Consider the following 22,002-nt stretch of genomic DNA (forward strand, 5'->3'; position numbering starts at 1 on the left):
GTGCTCCGTTGCTCCGCCGCTTGCCGGCAGCCGGCCGGCCCCTCCCCGCGGTCTATCTTCCTGATGTTTTAGATTCACTTCTCCGCCAGTCCTACCTTTCAGAAAGTGGTTGATTTTCTGTTTCTAGAATTGCTGTTCTTCTTCTCTTTGATCTCCCGTTGGATTTGTAGGTGTTTGCAATATTTAGATAAGCTACTGAGCTGATCTCCTGCTACCTGATGGAGTCTCAGCCTGCTACTTCTCCGCCATCTTGACTCCTCCTTTTTTTTTTTTTTTTTTTAAGTAATCTCTACACCCAACATGGGGCTCAAACTCATGACCCTGAGATCAAGAGTTACATGCTCTACCCACAGAGTTAGCCAGGGCGCCCCATAAAAACACTTTCATGTCATGCTGAAAAGTTTGAATTTTCTTCTAAAAGCAGAGAGGAAGCATGGATGGATTTTACACAGGAGAGTGATACAGACAGCTATTTTAGAAAGTAACTCTGGCAACAGTTAGAACACAGGTGGGGGTGGGGAAGAGTATGTGGGAAATAGATTATTTCAACAGCCCTAGAGAAAAATAATGAGGATACAAACTAAAACAGTGGGAAGTTTTGGGAATAATGAGATAATATATGTAAATATAAGAGTGGACATGGTATATTGAAAACTATTTAAAAATCTAAATACTGGGGCACCTGAGTGGCTCAGTGGGTTAAGCCCCTGCCTTCAGCTCAGGTTATGATCTCAGGGTCCTGGGATCGAGCCCCACATCAGGCTCTCTGCTCAGCAAGGAGCCTGTTTCCACCTGTCTCTGCCTACTAGTGATCTCTCTGTCAAATAAATAAATAAAATCTTAAAAAAAAATCTAAATACTAACTGAACGCAAAGTTGTCTTACAGGTATTATATGATTTCAATACAAACGGTCTGTGTCTTCCTGTATCTTGTTTACATCCATTGAAGATATGGTGACTTGGGAATACGGTTGTAAAAGCCACAACCAGAGCTTATCAGTGGACCCATAACACCCAGAAAAAACAAACAAACAACAACAACAAAAAACAAATAAGGAAAATAAAGTAATAGTGATCAATGATTCCTTCCCATGTTTCTGCTGTACTCTTCTTCACCTCTCCACATGTACACCTAGCCTCCAAATTTTCCAAGCAAAAACAATCCATTTAACTATTCAAAGGAATACTAGAATAATAAGTTAGCAAATCTTATATAGTCAATGGAAAGGGAAGTGTCCACTGGCAAAGACAGCCTTCAAACCTAAGCAAGCCTGATACCTAGAAGAGAAAGTAGACTTGATCTTTCCCAGGCAGAATTTGGACTAATGTGCCTATGTTACAAAGAGACAACTTCCAACCTAAAAAAGAATTCCCCAGTCACCAACAGAAAGAAGAGTCCAAAGATTCTATGTTCTATAATCACTTTTTCAAACAAATCTTATATGCATCTCAACTTACAGAACATACAAAAACATTGTTTAAGAAAAAAAATAAAAGGGCACCTGGGTAGCTCAGTGGGTTAAGCCTCTGCCTTCGGCTCAGGTCATGATCTTAGCGTTCTGGGATCGAGCCCTGTGAGCCCTGTGTCAGGCTCTCTACTCATCTCCCCCTCTCTCTCTCTGCCTGCCTCTCTGCCTTCTTATGATCTGTCATCAGATAAATAAATAAAATCTTAAAAAATAAATAAAAGCAGTGTTTAATAGTATACATCAATTTTATGGGTTCAAATTTATGTCACTTATTTTAAAGCTAAATGATATAACCAGTCAAGTAATTTTTATTAAAATTAGAGATTAATTAATTACAGTTATATCAGCCTCAGCATCCAGTCTATTTCTATGTTTCACGTTAACACAGTGAACCCTTTTTAAAAAACTGGTTCATATGAATAGCAACAAACAGTAATAGTTTCACAGTGTGCCTAGTAATCTCAGGATATTATTCAAAAAAATTGATACAAGAGCCTGAAAGAATAGCAGAAATATATTTCAAAGTCAAATACCTTGGATATCTAAAATTGTGTACACCCTTTATAATATGTAAATATGACTAAAAATATGCTACAAGAAGCACAAGACCTTTTAGTACACACTCAGCCAACATTACAGTGTCATCACCTGGCAATGTGTTACCCACTCAGGACTAAGCACCTGAGCCCATACAACTGAGCCTTGCCTAGAGTTTATTAGGAACAGGACCTATGTTCTGCAGTATGTCCTGCAATAGGGAAACACTCCCAATTAAAAAAAAAAAAAAAAAAGACCAGATGAAAAGATACAAACTTCATTTTTTTTAGTAAAATGTGCATTTATAAGCAGTTTAAATATATACTTAGAGATGGTGGAGAAACTTTATTCTGATGATGTCCAACTAGCAGGTAGTACATGAAAGCATAGATGTCCCTTTTAAATACATTTTAAATAGATAAAATACATCTCAAAATTGAAATTAAAATAAATGGGTACAGAATCTCTTAAGCACTTCTACAGAAGTTTTGGTATCCATAATCTCCAATTACAAAACCCCTAATCCAATTTGACAGATAAAGTGAATACAGTACGTTCCCAATTAATTATTAGAGACTAGAACCAAAGTTATTTCACAGAAACAAAAAGCTTTTACAATTTATTTTTCTTTATTTCAATGCATTTTATGGCTATTTATGAAATTCATTTTCTAAAGCATAAAAAAGAAAACACTTAAAAGATATGGCTCCGATTTCTAAGTATCATAGAAAATCCTATACTGAAGATAAACTTTTAAAATATTAATCAATTAGCGGTTTAGAAATGTCATTACCACAGTGCACAAGGAAAGGAAAGGAGCAGCCTCCTCCTGGATGGTAATTACTTTCTCATTGCCTATGAAATAGTATATATGGCCAAATACTTCATGCCTGCCTATTCCTTTCTAAGTTCCAATACAGGCTTTACATTTCAGGAAAGTCACTTTGGGCTACCTCTTTAAACATACCACCACACAAGCAAATATATTTCTAAATATCTGTTTTTGCTGATATAGACACATGCTGGGATCTGAATGTTTAGTCAAAAGCTTTTCTGGGACTTACTGGAAAGGACACTGGGGAATGACTGATTCTAATTCTAATACTAATTCTGTCAAGCATTCATGAACTTTTAATAGAAAGTAAAGTGATAAGTCATCGTGTCTGCATCATAACTTTTAGATACAAATGAACAAGTATCTTAATACGTTGGCTTAAAGGTAGCAGTGGGATCACAAGGACAGTACTGAAGGCACCGAGATCCAAGCAAGGGTGGACTCCAGAAAAAGTTAGACTTTATTAATCCTCAACCATGGAGATTTAGAATCAGCTAAACGTGAGGCTGATTCCTGCACTGGGCTTTTAGAACTCAAAGGAATATAATGTAACTAATAGCAAACAGGAGAAGAAAGAGGGGTCTGCTAGCATCTTTTTTCTTTCTTTCTTTTCTTTTTTTTTTTTTTTTTTTAAGTATCAGGGGCTGACTCCCTGGAGACTGGAACAGTTAACTTCCTCACATTGAACAGGATGACTTACATAAACAAGTAAACTATATGACTGCCTGAGGGGAAAAGAACCATTTTAATGCTATTGAAGAGAACAGAGGCACCTTGGCAAGAATACCACTTACCCCTTCCTCTCTCTAGCTTTTCTTCCTCTGACTTTTCTCACCCAAAAATACACCAAATCCAGAAACTTCTCTAATCCCACGGGTTTTCTCATATCTCTACCTAGAGAAGGGTGTTAGAATTACTGGATGCTTTTGGTTAAAAACAAAGATCCAGAAGCCACTTTGAGATTGTGAGAAAGTAGGGAAAGGAAGAGCTTGATTCTCAGAGCAAGGACCCAAGTCAGCACAGTTGCCACTTCCCTCAGCTTGGAGCCCAGACATCACCTCATCAAACCAGCACCCTCTAGCAGAGAGCCACAGACAGTGGGGAAGAGTTCGGGTCTCCCACTGGTCCGAGGGCAGCCCAGTTTCCTCATCACATACACACGAAGATCTGACAGCACCCCAGTTGAAAAGAGGTACTGGCCCTTTAAGGACAGCAACTAGGAAGCCCTCTGTCATTTACCCCACCCTCAAAAAGCCCCATTTAAAGCCGATTTAAAGAATAACTCCCCTCCCGAAAGTTACCTGCTCTGCCTCTGGCACATCTCTTCCAGTAGAGAACGCCCGCAATTCCAAGAACATGGGTCAAAATAAAGATGGTTGATGGCAAATAAGATGAATCTAAGAGAGGCATTTCCAGGCCCGTCCTTCCTCCTTCCCTGAGTTTAGCCACAAGCCCACAGCTCAGCAGGCCTCTGAATGCCTTTCTCCTGAGGTTACTGCTGTCCCAAACTATCAGCACAGAGGCAGCGGCCCACAGCACATAGTTGTCAGTAACTTCCTGGCGGCTTCTCCTCCATCTCGTCGCTGTCTTTCAGCAGGCAGTACTAGATGGGGCTAAAACTGTACAGTGTATCTCAGACAAAGCCCAGGAAACAACTGGCCAGAGGGGGAGGGGAAAGGGAAGGAGGAACCAGGAGAGTGAAAAAGAGCGTCTAAGCTAGTGCTGAGCTGACTCAAATTCTATCTTTGGCATCTTCTGTTCAGCTTAAACAAACAAACCTCAGACCCCTGTACAAGAAGGGAGGGTGTCAGAGGACGTCATGCTCTTAACTTTCCATTCCCAGCCCGGCTGGAATACCAGACTTCAGGATGGAGCCAAAAGAAAAAAGTCACAGAATTACTAGGGAATCACTTGTGCGGAGGAGGCAAAGTACACAAGGATGTATTTTAAGTATCCATGAGTCCCTGGCCAGCCGGAGGGCAACCCTTCCACACCCATCGCCTAGGAGGTGGAGGCGAGGGACCCAAAGATCATTATGGAGAGGATCACATACACAACAAGCTCCATGAGATAGATCTGACACACAGCATGATGAAGATGAACAAGGAGGACAAAAAACCAGTGTGTTTCCAGAGCTGGAAAATCCACCATTAGCTGCCCAAGGGGCTATGGGGATGCTCAATGACAGCAGAAAACAATGCCTTCCAACAAAACAAAGGCTTGCTTACGAATGAAAACTTGATATGGAGGCTGTAGCAGCAACTGAAAACACTTTACCACTACGTACCTACTAGAATGACTAAAATTAAAAAGATCGACAATATCAAGTCTTGGCAAGGACATGAAGCAAGTAGAACTCTCATACACGGCTGGTGGGGGTGTAAATTAGCACAACCCCTCTAGTTTGGCAATTTCCTTTTTTTTTTTTTAAGATTTTTTAAAATTTATTTCACACACAGAGAGAGATCACAAGTAGGCAGAGAGGCAGGCAGAGAGAGAGAGGAGGAAGCAGGCTCCCTGCTGAGCAGAGATCATGACCTGAGACGAAGGCAGAGGCTTTAACCCACGGAGCCACCCAGGCGCCCCTAGTTTGGCAATTTCTTATAGAGTTAAGCATACACATATCAAACAACCAAGCAGTAGCACCCCTAGGATTTACCCAAGAAAAGTGAAAACATGTGTCCACACAAAGATCTGTATGTGAAAGATATTAGTAGCTGTATTCAAAATAATGAAAATCTGGAAAAGCCAAAAGGCCATTGACTGGTGGACTAATAAATCCTAGTGCATCCATACAGTGGACTATAACACAGCAATAAAAAAGGAACAGACTACTGATACAACAGCATGGATGGATCTCAAAAGCATTATACTACATGAGAGAAGCCAAACACAAAAGGCTACATACTGTATGGTTCCATCCATATGACATTATGGAAAAGCAAAACTACAGGGATGGAAATCAGGTAAGTGGTTCAAGGCCTGGGGGTGAGGAAAGGAAGTGGCTACAAAAAAACATAAGGGAACTTTTGTGGCGATGGTTCCATGACTGTATACATGTGTCAAAACTCACTGGATTGTACGCCCAAAAGGGTGAGTTTTGTTGTACACAATTTATATATACTTCAGCAAACGTAATGCACGGAAAGACTGGAAAGAAGTTCACACAACCTAAGTTGAATATGCAAAGGCCTCACAGTACCACCGCTCCTCTTTTCATCCACTTTTCTCTGAAGAGATATTTTCTAAAATAAAGTGTGGACATACAACATAACCCAACAGCCAGGAGCACATCTAACACCCTCTGTGACAACTTTCACTCAGGGAAGAGTTATAGCTTCTCTTGCTAACAAACTAGCTCCTTATTTATTCCTAAGGTGCCTTTTACACTATGGTATGTAAATATGCTATATTCTCTCACAAATAAGCTTTAAAAATGCAAATTGCCTTAATACCTGTAAAGTTACCTTTATTTTATTTATTTTTTAGAAGGGGGAGGGGCAGAGAGAGAAAGAGTCTTTTATTTATTTATTTATTTTTATTTATTTATTTGACAGACAGAGATCACAAGTAGGCAGAGAGACAGGCAGAGAGACAGGCAGAGAGAGAGGAGGAAGCAGGCTCCCTGCTGAGCAGAGAGCCCGATGTAGGGTTCGATCCCAGGACTCTGGGATCATGACCTGAGCCGAAGGCAGAGGTTCTAACCCACTGAGCCACCCAGGCGCCCTGAGAGAAGGAGTCTTAAGCAGGGGCTCAAAGCCAAGCGCAGAGCACAATGCAGGGCTTGATCTCACAACCCTGAGATCGTGAGCTGAGCTGAAAACAAGAGTCAGACACTTAACCAACTGAACCACCCAGGCAGCCCAAACTTATTTTTTTTTCAAAGTTACATCTTAAAAAATAAATAAATAAAAGGGAAGTGTTTTAGATACAAATAATCTACTAACCAAAAAGATGATAAAGGGCCCTTGAGGGGAACAAAGACAATATGAATATTTTAATATGGCATCCAGATCATCTATAATTTTGTGCTTACCTATACCTCATTCATCAAATATTTATTGTTTACCATGTTCCAGGCACTGTTCTAGACACTGGGAACACAGTAGTGAACAAAACAAAGACCTTGCTCTCACACTTATATACCAGTAGGAGAAGACGGAAAATAAATACAAACAAGCAAATACATAGTTTGTCACACAAATACAATGGAGAATACTAAAGGAGATGAAGAAGAGAAGGGGTCAAGTTTCCAGTTTCATGTATAAGATGTTAAGGGAAACCATCTCTAATAAGATGGTATTTAAGCAGAGATCTAAAGAATATGAGCTAACAAACCATATGGCTATCTAGAGAAAAAATGAACCAAACTTTTTAAGAAGCAAGTGCAAAAATCCTGAGGCAGAAGTAGGTGTGTTGTGCTCAGGGAACATGGAGAAAACTCTGTTGGTTGGAGTTCACAGAGAGAAGGGGAGAATGTCAAGAGATGAAGCAAGAGAGATTATCAGACCACTTATAGCTATATAAACCACTTATAGAGACTTTGGCTTTTATTCTAAGGGAAGTAGGAAAGTTTTGTGTGAGAGAATGACATGATTTAACTTAGGATCTTAAAAGAATCACCCTTGCTGCTATATTGAGAACAAACTAGGCAAGGATGGGAGCTGGGCCACTAGTTAAAATGCCATTCCAATAAGCCAAGTGAAAACTGGTGGCTGAAAAACAATAGCTGGGACCAGAGTGTGGTGTTAGAGCTGGTGAGATGTGGTCATATTCTGGATAAATTATAAAGAAAGAGTCATCAGGATTTGCTCATAGACTGGATGAGAGGTGAGCACAGAAAGGATAGAGTCATGGCTCCAAGAGTTTTGGCCTGAGAAACTGAATGAACAGAACTGCTACTTCCTGAGATGGGAAAGACTGCCAGAGACACAGAGGGTTTGGGACTCACTGGTGGTTGTAGTTGTTCGTTCTTGGGAGAGGGGGGTACAGGCAGGAATTCTCTTTTGGATGCAGTAGGTTTGAAGCACCTAGTTGATATACCAGTGGAACTCTGAAAATGCAACTGAATATACGAATCTAGAGTTCCGGGAGAGATCCAGGATGAGTTTCAAAGCCAGGAAATTGGATGAGATCACCTAGGGAGTGAACAGAGAGAAGAGACCAAGTGCATGGACTAAGTGCTGGAAACCCTACAACATTATATGGGGAAGAAGAAGAACCACCAAAAGAAAAGCCAATGGATTACAAAAACCAAAAGAGCATGATGCCCCAGAAGCCAGGGGAAGGAAGTGTTTTAAGAAGTGATAATTAGGGGTGCCTGGCTGGTTCAGTTGGTGAAGCATGTGACTCTTGGGCTCAGGGTTGTGGGTTCGAGCCCCATGTAGGATATATAGGATACTTTAAAATAAAATCTTAAGAAAAAAAAAAAAAGTAGTAATTAACCATGCCAAAGCTCTTCAGATGTCATGATGAGAATTGAGAATGGACCACTGAATTTAGCAATGTGGAGGTTGCTGGTGACTTTAAATATTTTTATTTATTTGACAGAGAGAAATCACAACTAGGCAGAGAGGCAGGCAGAGAGAGGAGGAAGCAGGCTCCCCGCGGAGCAGAGAGCCCGATGTGGGGCTCGATCCCAGGACCCTGGGATCATGACCTGAGCCGAAGGCAGAGGCTTTAACCCACTGAGCCACCCAGGCGCCCCGTTGCTGGTGACTTTAATAAGGGCAGTTTTGATGCCAGAAAAGGCTGGCTGGTTGTGATTCAAGAGGAATGGGATTTATAGGGATATGATGAACAGCATGGTGACTACAGTTAAAAATTTAAAATGGGTAAGTGAAAGTTGTTAAGAGAGTATATCTTAAATGTGCTCATCACAAGAAAGAAAGAAAAAAAAATCTTTTGGTAACTATATAAGGTAACAAATGTTAACCAGACTTCACTGCAGTAATAATTTCACAATACATGCAAATATAGAATTATTATGTTCTCCACCTGAAACTAATATAATGTGTCAACTATATTTCAGTTTTTATAATTTTTAAAAGTTAAATGTAAAAAAGAGAGACTGGGAGAAGAGAATTAGTGACAACAAAGTAAAAACTACTCAAGGAATTTTGCTATAAAACAAAAGCAAAGAGAGAGATGTAGGGTCAAGAGAACTTTTCTTGACATGTGAAATGTATCAGCATTTGCTTAAAGGAATAAGTGCAACAGAAGGAAACCGGATAGTATATCCAGGGTAGACTAAGCTGGAGGTCCCTTTGGAGCAGGGCTCTCTTCTGAAACAGAACATTTCATTCATTCAATTTAAAAACACAGAGCATCATGCTAAACACAGTGGACACAAAGATGATGATGACACACCCCTTACTATGGAGAAGCCTTGAGCTGTGACAGCCAAAGACTTGCTTGGAAGGGCATTTATTATAATATAATATACTATACCAATACTACAATACACATTTATTGAGTGGCTACTAGAAAGCACCTTCACATCTGTTACTTCATTTAATCCTGATAATATTATTAGGATTAGTTAATATATTATGTATTATTAATATTATAAATGGGGATATTTTATAAAGCAAGAACTTGGGGCTCATAACATTGTATCACCTGTACTCAAATTTTTTTAGATTATAAATAAAAAATAACTTTTTAAAAAGACCTTGAGGCTCAGAAAATTCAAGTTATTTTGTCCAAAGTCACAAAGTAAGAGGATGAACTAACATCTGAACTTTTATTTGTCTGACTTTAAATCAATATATTTTCTCACACTGTCTCCCTTTGCTAAAATGTTCTGGCAAACTAAGTACAATAACTTGCAGTTAAACAATTTAAATATTTATATGTTTGGAATACTTCCTCTTTACAAGACAGTCTGTACACAGCCCTACCCAGCTCCAAGGAAAGAATCTCAACTTTGACTCAAACATCACAGTGCTGGTGCTGTCTGTATTAACCATTGTACAATTTTCTTTTTGCAATCTTATAAATATCTTCACCATATTTTCATTTCCCAAAGTGAAAGCCATGTCTCTGCCTTATTCTACTACCAGAAGCCATTGCAAAACTGTCTTAATCAGAAAATTATGTATCATGCTTGTGCCACTCAAAAATACCTAGGAAATCTGAAGAAAAAAATCCAAAGCACTCAAATGTCAAGACACATTCTGAACCTACTGTTATTATTAGAGAAGAAAATGAAAGGTACCCAAAGTCATTTGCTCCTCATAAGATGGCATGCTATACCTTGGACACACCATTTTTCTACATATGACAGGTAAAAATCTGTTTCCAGCCTTTGTGTATATGTTATGTTTGTCTGAAGGAAGAAAGAAGAGGAGGAGGACTGCTTTTGTGAAAATAAAATAAATTTTTCACTTAGCAAAACTAAGATGGATCTGTGTGCTGTCATTAATAGGAAGTGGTTAGAGGCTAGAAGGAGGGAGTGACTGGGGTTTTTTTAGAGTTCATTTATTATATAAAGAATGGGCCATTTAAAGTCATATTTAGCACCCCCCAGGATATCCCTTCCGTATAGTCAATGGGCAGGGCCCCAAACCACCAAAGAAGCCCTGTAACAGCAAAACTGTAAACTTCATGAAAGATTTTAGACCTGCTTCTCTCTAGGATTACTTCACTCACAAGAATTGAGGATGATCACCCACAACCGTTACCCACAAGAAATCTCAAAACAAGGCAACACCCCAGAATCACTTTCGTGTCTGTGAGTGAGATGAAAGGAAGTCCATGAGAAGGGCTGCTGCAACTGTCACTCACAGTGCCACAGAGTTAGACCTGGTCTCAAAACAACTGACATCCACAAGCTTAACTTGAGCAGATGGAACTAAAAATTTAGGACCCATCTAAAAGACTGACATCTGGAAAAATCATGCTTACAAAGATGAGACTTTTTTCAAACAACAAATATATCTGATATTAAAAATTTGGTAGAGACTAGGGGTTCCTGAGTGGCTCAGTCTGTTAGGCATCTGACTCTTGGTTTCAGTTCAGGTCATGATCTCAGGGTCTTGGAGCCTGCTTAAGATTCTCTCTTTCTCTCTGGGGACCTGGGTGGCTCAGTTAGTTAAGTGACTGCCTTCCACTCAGGTCATGATCCTGGAGTCACAGGATCGAGCCCAGTTCGTCAGGCTCCCTGCTCAGCGGGGAGTCTCCTTCTCCCTCTCCCTTTGCACCCGCGCCCCCCAACTTGTGTTCTCTCTCTCTCACTCTCTCAAATGAATAAATAAATGAAATCTTATATGAAAAAAAAAAGATTCTCTCTCTCCCTCTGCCCTGCCTCCCTACTCACAGGCACACATGCTCAAGTGCTCTCTTTCTTTAAAAAAAAAAAAAAAAAAAATTGGTAGAGACTAGCATATGGCTGATAGCATTGGAAACCCAAGGCTTCTGGGAATCAAAACCTGGTCCTGAACTCTGGTCATGTCTCTTCCCATAAGTCCAGTAGGTATCTATCTACCTACAGATAGACAGAGGATCTGTGCTTCACAAGAGCTAATGAGGAGACACTGTGGCTCCTGACTCTAATATAGAGCAATGCAGCACTGTGACAACAATCAACATGCAAAGGCCCAGAGTATCTACATAATATTCTACATACCCAAGTGTCACTGAAAAAAATACTGTTAGAAAATTCTTTCTCCCAAATTTCTTGTTCAGTAACCTAGATGACATGAGCATTACAGTAGCATGGTAACTACAGGCTCAGTCTGAAGCCACACTGCCTAAGCTCAAATCCAGGCTCCACTATATACATCACATCAGCAACTCTGGGCAAATAATTTAATTAATCTCATAGAGTCTCAATTTCCTCATCTGTAAAATGATGATACTTACAGTATGGGTCTCAAAGAGCCGTAGCGAGGATCAACTAAATGCATTTAAGGTGCTTAGATAGTGCCTGGCATACAGTATGTGCTCGATAATTACTGGCTACTATTATTATTTGGAGAAACAGCATACAAACCACATCTGACCACAAAGACCTCTGAATATTGCTCAGACTGTACAAAACCTTAATAAATTGATAATTCACCCAATTTTCCTAATCTCAAGTCTCCAACTTGCCAATTCTGTCTGCATTCCCTGACACCATAAATAAATAAAGTTACCATAAATAAATGACCAGTACATCTTAATGCTCAATGAATGTTCATTGGTAATTTCATTCTAAAACTTTTAATTCCCCACTGTCAGTAAATTAAATCCAAAACTCTCTGGCTTCACAACATTTTCCTCATTTACTCTGGAATGCATTTCCTTCCCATTTCCACAAGTCAAAATCCCATTTGTATGGACCAGCTTGTAAGACAATACTTCTACAGAATTTTCCCTGGTGACTCCCTCCATCCCAGTCAGAAGTAAACTTCTCCCTCTCCTGAGATTATATTATACTTTATATGTGTGTTTAATTTTTACTCTATCACTAAAGTTTTTGAAGCTAGATGAATTCTCTCTTATAAGAAATCTCATCACTAAACAACTATTTCTAGGGAGCCTGGGTGGCTCGGTTGGTTGGGCGACTGCTTTCAGCTCAGGTCATGATCCTGGAGTCCCTGGAGTCCCACATAGGGCTCCCTGCTTGGCGGTGAGTCTGCTTCTTCCTATGACCCTACCCTCTCTCGTGCTCTCTCTCTCTCTCATTGTCTCTCTCAAATAAATAAATAAAATCTTTTAAAAAAAATAAATAAACAACTTCTTGTGTAATGAGTGAATTAATTAATTAGTGAACAAGAGTGTCAGAAGAGCACCGTGAGAGCCAGAGGTATAAGGGTGGAACACACTGGAACAGCTAAACAAGGTCCAGTAAACCATGAAGATTCACAAAATTTAAGCATTTCTTGGGAATGCATCTATTTTGACTGCAAAAACATACAACAGAGAGCAAATGCCTGGAAAAATACTCGTCTTATGGCAAGAATAACCTAATATGCTACTCTAGATAGGCCCAGCAGATATCACCTACTAACAAAGGAGGTGAACCACTTTTAACAGTGGAATTCCAAATCCACCCGGGAGTTTAAGGGAAAAAGTGACCCCAAGAACACAGTGTAAGTTTTGCTTTTTTTAAAGCTGGCAAGAAATTTACTGATTCAGAAATTCCATTTCTAGAAATCGCTCCAGACATGGATTCTGCTCAACATCCGAACTCTGGGTGGCATTCTTGTCCAGCTTAGCAATTTAGGTGCTTACCCTTAAAAATGAAAAGAAAAGGGTGCCTGAGTGGCTCAGTCGTTAAGCATCTGCCTTTGGCTCAGGTCATGATCCCAGGGTCCTGGGATCGAGCCCCACATCAGGCTCCCTGCTTGGTGAGCCTGCTTCTCTCTCTCCTTCTGCCTGCTGCTCCCCCTGCTGTGCTCTCTCTCTGTCAAATAAATAAATAAAATCTTTTAAAAAGAGAGAGAGGGAGAAAAAAAGGAAAGTAAAGGAAACGAGTAAAAATGGAGAGTAAAATGGGTGCTGTTCTGTGATAGCACCTAGAAAACTTATTTTTTATTTTATTTTTTAAATGGAAGACAGAACGGGGTGCCTGGGTGACAGTCGGTTGAACATCCTACTCTTGCTTAAATGAAGTCATGAGACCTGGGTTGTGGGACTGAGCCCTACACCAGGCTCTGCACTCAGTGGGGAGTCTGTTTGAGATTATCTCTTCTTCTGCCCCTCCTGCTCATTCTCTCTCCCAAGCAAATAAATAAATAAATAAATATATTTTTCAAGGGGCACCTGGGTTGCTCAGGTCATGCTCTCAGGCTCCCAGGATCAAGGCCCGCATCACGCTCTCGCTCGTCAGGGAGTCTGCTTCTCCCTCTCACATTTCCTCTGTGTGCTCTCTTTCTCTCTCAAATAAATAAATAGATAAAATCTTTTAAAATAAATTTTTTAAAATAATTTTTTAATGGAGGACAGAAGGCAGTGGCCCACCATTTATAAAGATTTTTATTTTATTTTTTTTTAAAGATTTTATTTATTTATTTGACAGAGAGAGATCACAAGTAGGCAGAGAGGCAGGCAGAGAGAGAGAGGGAAGCAGGCTCCCCGCTGAGCAGAGAGCCCGATGCGGGGCTTGATCCCAGGACCCTGAGATCACGACCTGAGCCGAAGGCAGTGGCTTAACCCACTGAGTCATGCAGGTGCCCCAAGATTTTTATTTTTAAGTAAACTTTACAGCCAACAAAGGGCTGAAACTTAACAAGACCGAGATCAAGAGGCACATGCTCTACTGACTCAGCCAGTCAGGTGCCCCTAGAAAACTCATTCCTTTTTTTTTTTCTTCTTTTTTTTAAGAATTTATTTTTACTTATTAGAAAGAGAGAGAGAGTGGAGGGGGCATGGTGCACTGGGAGAGGAAAAAGCAGGCTTCCCGCTGAGCAGGGAGCTGGACATGGGGCTCAATCCCAGGACCCTGGGATCATGACCTGAGCCAAAGGCAGACAGACACCCAACTAACTAACTGAGCCACCTGGGCTCCCCTAAAAAATTCATTCTTTTTTTTTTTTTAAGATTTTTTAAAATTTATTCATTTGACAGAGAGATAGCACAAGTAGGCAGAGTGCAGGCAGAGGAAGAGGGAGAAGCAGGCTCCCCGCTGAGGAGAAAACCTGATGCAAGGCTCAATCACAGGTGCCTGGGATCACGACCTGAGCCAAAAGCAGAGGCTTAATCAACTGAGCCACTTAGGCACCCCTAGAAAACTCACTCTTTTTATTTTATTTCATTTTATTTTATTTTTCAAAGAATTTATTTGACAGGCACCTGGGTGGCTCAGTTGGTTAAGTGACTGCCTTTGGCTCAGGTCATGATCCCGGAGTTCCTGGATGGAGTCCCGCATTGGGCTCCCTGCTCCACAGGAAGTCTGCTTCTCCCTCTGACCTTCTCCTCTCTCACGCTCTCTCTCACTCTCTCTCTTAAATAAATAAATAAAATCTATTAAAGGGTCGTTAAGCCTCTGCCTTCAGCTCTGGTCATGATCCCAGGATCCTGGGATCAAGCCCTGCATCTGGCTTCCTGCTCTCTGGGAAGCCTGTTTCTCCCTCTCCCACTTCCCCTGCCTGCGTTCCCTCTCTGTCAAATAAATAAATAAAATCTTTAAAAAAAAAAAAAAGGATTTAATTGAGAGAGAGCGAGCGCAAGGGGCAGGGGAATAGGAGAAGCAGAGAGAGAAGTAGATTCCCCGCTGAGCAGGGAGTAGGATTCAGGGCTCAATCCCAGCACCCTGAGATCATGACACGAGCTGAAGGCAGATGCTTAACTGACTGAGCCACCTGGGTGCCCCAGGAAACTCATTCTCAACCCAAGTGCCTCTCTCTGCCCAGGGCTCTAAATTTAACACAATCTGTTAGCCAAACCTAGATTCAAATTCTGACTTCACAGTTTCTAGCTGTGTTTCTTTGAAGGAATTACTTAATCTCTTTAATCCTTAGTTTCTTCATCTATAAAATGGGGATAATAAAATCACCTCTTCGTGGTGCTGCAGTGGGGATTAAGTGAGAAAATATACAGACTATTTGGCATACCACAAACACTCACTATTGACTATTTTTTAAAAAAACATTAAACATTAACTCATTAATGTTAGCTTTGGTTATTACTGTAACTCTACTAGAGACTTTATGCCTCAGCAGGTTATTGACCCATCTTCAGTGGCCAGTGCAAAGAGGTTAGTCAAGGTAAAACATGTGGTATTTAACAACTCTAAGCCACCAAGCCAACGAATAAATCAAATTAGGCTTCAATGGCATTGCTTCAAAAAGGAAAAGGACAAGAATATTTAGTCGATCTTAATATTCTATTATTATCATAAATAATCTCTCTCTTTGGGATTCTGCTCATTTCCTCCCACAAAGCAATAATGAGACCCTGCTATGAAGTTTTTTCCAGGAAACTCTGGTAGCCAGTATCGTAAATAAATGGAGACAATTCAAGGAAAAGGAGTCCTGTCCGTGGAAATTGCTCTTGAATTTTGCTAACGATTATTATTTTGTCCAGAAATATCCCTCATTCCAAGTGAATTCATGATGGAGAGTTAGCATCTGACTCCTATTCAGCTTAAGCACAATTTTTAAATGCTTTTCCAAATAAAAATGGTTTCTTCCCTTTTATTTTCTTTCTTTCTTTTTTTTTTTTTTAAATAAAAATGGTTTCAATGGAAAACATCTTTTAGTGTGGTTTGGCTAAGAAACATATGATCCACTTTAATTTCTCTGAGACACCTTGGAACACAAGAGGGCAAAATGGGCATGCAGTTGACAAGGGGTCAAGCCCTCAATAGTAAGAATAAGGTAACCAGCCAGGCCTGAGAATACAATAGGTAGTTATATCCAAGACTCAGAAAAAGAATCCACGCCAAGATAAGAGGTAGGTAAGAGAGACCAACTTAAACCATTTATCCATGGAAACCAAGCTTTGCACACAGCTAATTTAAGATCCCTGTGAGACTGTTTTCTAGATTCTGGCAGTAGCTCTCAACAGTAAAGAAGAAAAACTTGCCACCTGAAGACAAAGACAGACTTGTCAGCTTCTTTGGCCCTGTGGACCCCCGGAGCCTGCTCTGAACCCTAATGCACACACAAGAATCATTTTGGTCTTTTATAGGAGAATCTATCACCAGGCCCTGCTTGTCTTCTAGTTAAAACCTGCTCTCACAAACCCTCACCAGGGTCCAAGGACCAAAGTCAAATGAACGTGCCTGACAGAATCTCCCCTACTACCATCACTATGGTACTAATTATGTGACCCTAGGAACACCACTTAATATTTCTGACCTTCAGTTTCCTAAAATGTACAATGTGTATAAATATACCTATTTCTCAGGGCTGTTGTCAGTAGGTAGGTACACATCAGATGCTTAATAAACAGTTTTCTTCTCCTGTCTCTTTTCATTTTTTTAAAAAAGTCTCTTTCAGTCTTATTTATAAAACCAATTCCATCTCAGACTTGGTTTCTTGCTTCATCTAGCATCTGGAATAATTTGTTCTTCAGATACTCGACAGATCCACAAAATTCTTTTTCTTTTTCTTTTCTTTTTGTATTTTTTATTTTTCTAATTTTGCAAATTTTTCATGTTCAAAATTAGACATTTTAAAATGATTGATGTGGGGCACCTGGATGGCTCAGTGGGTTAAAGCCTCTGCTTTCGTCTCAGGTCATGATCCCAGAGTCTGGGATCGAGCCCCGCATTGGGCTCTCTGCTCGGCGGAGAGGCTGCTTCCTCCTCTCTCTCTCTGCCTGCCTCTCTGCCTACTTGTGATCTCCATCTGTCAAATAAATAAATAAAATCTTAAAACAAACAAAACTATAAAATGATTGATGTACTCCTGAAACTGACAGGACAGTGCATGCTATTTGTACAGGAATTAAAATTAAAAACTTGATTAAAAATGGGGCACCTGGGTGGCTCAGTGGGTTAAGCCTCTGCCTTTGGCTCAGGTCATGATCTCAGGGTCCTGGGATGGAGCCCCACATCAGGCTCTCTGCTCAGCAGGGAGCCTGCTTCCCCCTCACTCTCTGCCTGCCTCTCTGCCTACTTGTGATTTCTCTGTCAAATAAATAAAATCTTTAAAAAATAAATAAAAATAAAATGATTGAGTTAGCATAAATAAAATTAAAAGAACATTTCATAACCTTTTCAGTTTCTTTCCATGATGGAATCTTCAAGTAGTTATGGCTTTATAAAAAAATTGCTTCACCCTACACTCTTTGACTACAAATATTACCAGAGACTACTCCTAACAGGTGGCCCTGTAGGCATCCATTTCTTTATAACTTAGGATTACTCCTGGAAATCTCTTAGATCCAGTAGTCACTGGATCCACAAAATTCTTAATACAAGTTCATATTTCTTATTTCTGCTCTGATATTAAAAACAATGTACAAAGATGCCACAATAAAGATAAGGTATCTGGGGGCGCCTGGGTGGCTCAGCGGGTTAAGCCGCTGCCTTCGGCTCAGGTCATGGTCTCAGGATCCTGGGATCGAGCCCCGCATCGGGCTCTCTGCTCAGCAGGAAGCCTGCTTCCTCCTCTCTCTCTCTGCCTACCTCTCTGCCTACTTGTGATCCCTCTCTGTGTGTCAAATAAATAAATAAAATCTTTAAAAAAAAAAAAGATAAGGAATCTGATTGGCCCACACTAAGATTAGTGACAGGGTCTCTAATTTGGAGTTTAAACCCCCAGTGACCCCTACTGGACAAAGATAGATCCAGAAGAGTGAGTTTTATAGCTAAGACAAAGAGATTCTGTGACTGCTTTTATTCTAGTGAAATCTGTACACATAGAACTCCCATTACACAAGCTCAAGCTTGCCTCCAAACCCACACACACGACATAAAAGGCAGAGATGCCAGGTCCAGTTGGCTCACTCCTTCCTCAAAAACATGATCACCTCAAAGTTGGTTGGCTTACTGGCTGCCCCAACTGGATCCCCAGTAGTCACAGCTTTGTGATGAGTTCTTATAGAAGAAAGAACAGGCAGTGAAGAAGCAGTCACTGGCACATAATCCCTGCCCCCCCCCACTACCCTACATTTTTCCATTTCCAGAGCTGACTCACTCTCAACTCAGCACAGACTCCCCACCAGCAGTCAGGGCCACTATGTGTGCCCAGTGAGTAATGCTTCCCCAATGCCTCCTCCCAGCTGCCTCTGACTTAACAAGTCATAAAAGGAAATATGGGTAAGAGTTTAAGGGAAGAGAACACAGGCTCCATCCTGGAGGCAGGGATAGGTCCTTTCATCACTCTGCAGGGATTCAGAACTATAGTGAATTCCCTCTAACGGCAGCCAGGTGGCAATGTGGAAACGGCCGAAAGCTGAAACACCGATGAGGACAATAAATCCTTACTCTCTCAAATCTGAGGACAACAGATTCTATTTTGTATAAAACCAAAAGTCATGGGCACTAGGCAGAGCCCAAACCAGCCTACAGGTTGGTTATGGTTTCTCTACCATAGACTGCTTGCGTAGCAACAGCTTGCCGTGGAGACTGCAAGCCAGATTCAGCATCAAACTATCTATAATCATCAGCCTTATTTGTAAGGCAAAAACCTAATGAAAACCAAATCTCAGAAAAAGGGAGCAGTCTCTTAAATACCTTCCCATGTACCCTGAAGTTCCCAAAGGAGGGCAATAAGGAAAAGGATGCACTGGGTTTTTGATTAGTGACTGACACATCCAATATTCAACAAACACTAAACAGACAACAGTTGTAGTTCAACTTTCCCCAACAAATATTCCTGGAGTATCTAAACCTCTTAACCTTATCTCAAACATTTTGGAAATGACTGTCAAGAGCTAGATAATTTTTGAAAAACTTACTTTAAAGATACTTTGTTTTGTTTTTTCCTAAAGATTTTATTTATTTATTTGACAGACAGAGATCACAAGTAGGCAAAGTAGCAGGCAGAGAGAAGGGGGAAGCAGGCTCCCTCAAGATACTTTGAAGCAGGGGCTCCTGGGTAGCTCAGTTTGTTAAGCGTCTGCCTTTGGCTCAGGTCATGATCCCAGGGTCCTGGGATAAAGCCCCACACCAGATTTCCTACTCAGTGCGAGTCTGCATCTATCTCTCTCTCTCTCAAATAAAATCTTTTTTTTCTTTAAATATACTTTTTCTTTTGGGGGGGGCATTGCTTTAAAGATTTTATTTATTTATTTGACAGGGAGAGAGCATAAGTAGGCAAAGTAGCAGACAGAGGCAAAAGGAGAAGCAGGCTCTCTGCTGAGCAGGGAGCCTGATGTACCCTGGGATCATGATCCGAGCCAAAGGTAGATGCTTAACCGACTGAGCCACCCAGGCGCCGCCCCCCCCCCCCAAAAGTTACTTTGAAGCAATAATCCTTGATGAATTATCAAAGAGCAAAACTTCAATTAACTAGGACTCATCTAAATTGGGTTTGCACTCTACTGTTAAGTGAAAAAGAATCACCTCAAATACATCATATCACTGATTTTTTAAAGATGTCCTTGAAATCTGGGCACTTTCAGTACAGTTGCTTACATTTTTCTCTTACCTATAATCCATAGGTCCCCGATGCCTTGGAATAAAACTATTACCCAGCTCAGTGTTTTATTAAACCTACACTACTAAAGATCCTAATTTATCAGAAGAAGAAGAAGAAGAAAGAAAGAAAGAACCTACCTATGACATTACCTATGACAAAATATCCTAATTACTAAGACCAAAAAGACATATATAACAATGTTCAAGATGAGTGAAACAGAAAGTACCCTTTGGTTGACCCTGGATTAACAAGAATATGTTATTAACAAGATTAAGCACATATCAGATTTTACCACTATGTTTAGCAGTTCAAGAACTAGAGAAGGAGGTGACAGCTCCACTTCTGTTCCTAGTTTATCATATGACTGTAGGATCATTTAGTCACACTGGATCTGTTTATTCATTCATAAAATGAGTTGACATTCTAGAGCTCTACATTCTTTTCTAGCACTAAACTTCTGTGGGTCTGTGAAATATTTAGTTGCCTAGGTTCTGTGTTACCCATAACAACAACAACAACAAATTACAAAGCACTCTTGCAATACCCTTTAAGACCTTACAATGTAACTCGGGAAGTGGTATGTGTATAAATAATTATAGCATAAGGCAGTAGACTGTGTCACATGGGTGGCAAGACCACAAGAATTTGGTGAACAAGAAATTTAGAAGCTCAGTCAATGGAATGGTCATTTTTAGTTAGAAAATTTAAAAAAAAAAAGTTTTCATGTATGAGGCACGTAAACTGGGTCTAAAAGAATGCATAGGATGTCAACAGTCCGAAATGAGAAGAGCAGACATTCCAAGGAGGAAAGATGGCCTGAGCAAGAAAACCGAAATGAAAAAGTACAAGGGATGCTAGAGCATAGGGTTTGTGTAAATGAGAGAAAGAGCACAAATGAGAAGTTGGGAAGATTCACTTCTGCCAACTTAAGGTTATATGTGGCAGACTTAACATGCATAGTTATCTCCATTCTTTCTGAAACCTCAGGAAAATGACAGTCAGGGAATCAAAATGGCACAAGCCCACAGAAAAGAACAAAACATATCAACAAAAGTTTGAAAAACTGCAGAGTGGACAGATCAATGGCCGCTAATTTAAATTTCAGCTTAATCTTTCTGCTGAGTGCCCGAGAAGAGTGGGGAACAGTGAGAAACCAGGTAATCTGTGCTGCAGGGCTCCAGAAAGGCTGGGGAACTGGATGTACCACAGGCCTCTGAAGGCTGAGGAGAGCAGAAGGAAGCTGCAGGGTGAGGCTTCAGGGTGGAAGTCTTCAACCCCACATGAGGTCAGAAGTGTGCCTCCCTAAAAACAGGGGTATTAAGTGAAATGTGACATAATGAACAAGCCTCTCCTCCCTGCCCCACTGTCCTAACTGGCAACCCCAGAGCTCTGGCTGTCAGGCTTCCGATGCCCCAGTAGCAGATTGGCCAATTCCTCTCTGGAGAAAAAGACCTCCCCCACTACCTGGTGACTCATTAAGAGCACACCAGTCAACAAATCCTACCAATCAGCTTTTTAAGCTTCCATTCAGCTTTTTTAAGGGCTAAGTCTTACATACAAAGATCATCCAGAAACAGTGAACATTTTAAGAGTCTTTAACGTGAAAGAGAGAGACCAAAATGGGGGATAGGGGTGGTTAAGAGCTCAAAACAGAGGTAATATTAGAAGCAGAGGAAAACATCAAGGGAGTTGGGATACTGTAATTAATATCCTCAGAGAGCACTAAGGCAATATTGCCATAAAATAAGAGTAAGTAGTATAAAAAAGGAACACTCAGAAAATCTTTAAAACACTTAGAAATAAAAAATACAGGGATGCCTGGTTGGCTCAGTCAGTTAAGTGTCTGCCTTTAGCTCAGGTTATAATCCCAGGGTCCTGGGATCAAGTCCCGCATCGGGGTCTCTGCTCTATGGGGAGCCTGCTTCTCCCTCTGCCTTGCCTGCTGCTTCCCCTACTTGTGCGCTTGCTGTCTCTCTGATTGATAAATAAATAAAATCTTTAAAAATAAAAAGAAATAAAAAATACAATCGTAAGAACAAACCATTGTAAGGAAGAGTTAGCCAAGGATCTTTATCATAAATGAGGACCAAAAAAAGAGAGAGAAAATATGGGGGGGGGGGATTCAGAGAAGTCATCAAAT

At 40.5% G+C, this 22,002-nt stretch overlaps 1 protein-coding gene across 12 annotated transcripts in view; it reads right to left on the bottom strand.

Moving 5' to 3' along the window:
- MACF1 (microtubule actin crosslinking factor 1) overlaps positions 1 to 22,002 on the bottom strand; it is a 353,302-nt gene that overhangs the window by 238,012 nt on the left and 93,288 nt on the right. Inside the window, exon 1 of one of the 12 annotated variants that reach the window (XM_045981969.1) lies at positions 4,143 to 4,414. The exons of 10 other annotated variants lie outside the window; for them this stretch is intronic. In XM_045981969.1, the coding sequence (XP_045837925.1) occupies positions 4,143 to 4,251 (109 nt within the window). In that variant the 5' untranslated portion in view covers positions 4,252 to 4,414. Of the gene's footprint in view, positions 1 to 4,142; positions 4,415 to 22,002 lie in introns of those variants that run through there. One more of the 12 variants, XM_045981911.1, reaches the window with a different exon arrangement.

The sequence above is a fragment of the Meles meles genome, chromosome 1 (genome assembly GCF_922984935.1).
Source record: "Meles meles chromosome 1, mMelMel3.1 paternal haplotype, whole genome shotgun sequence".
Classification (NCBI taxonomy): domain Eukaryota; kingdom Metazoa; phylum Chordata; class Mammalia; order Carnivora; family Mustelidae; genus Meles; species Meles meles.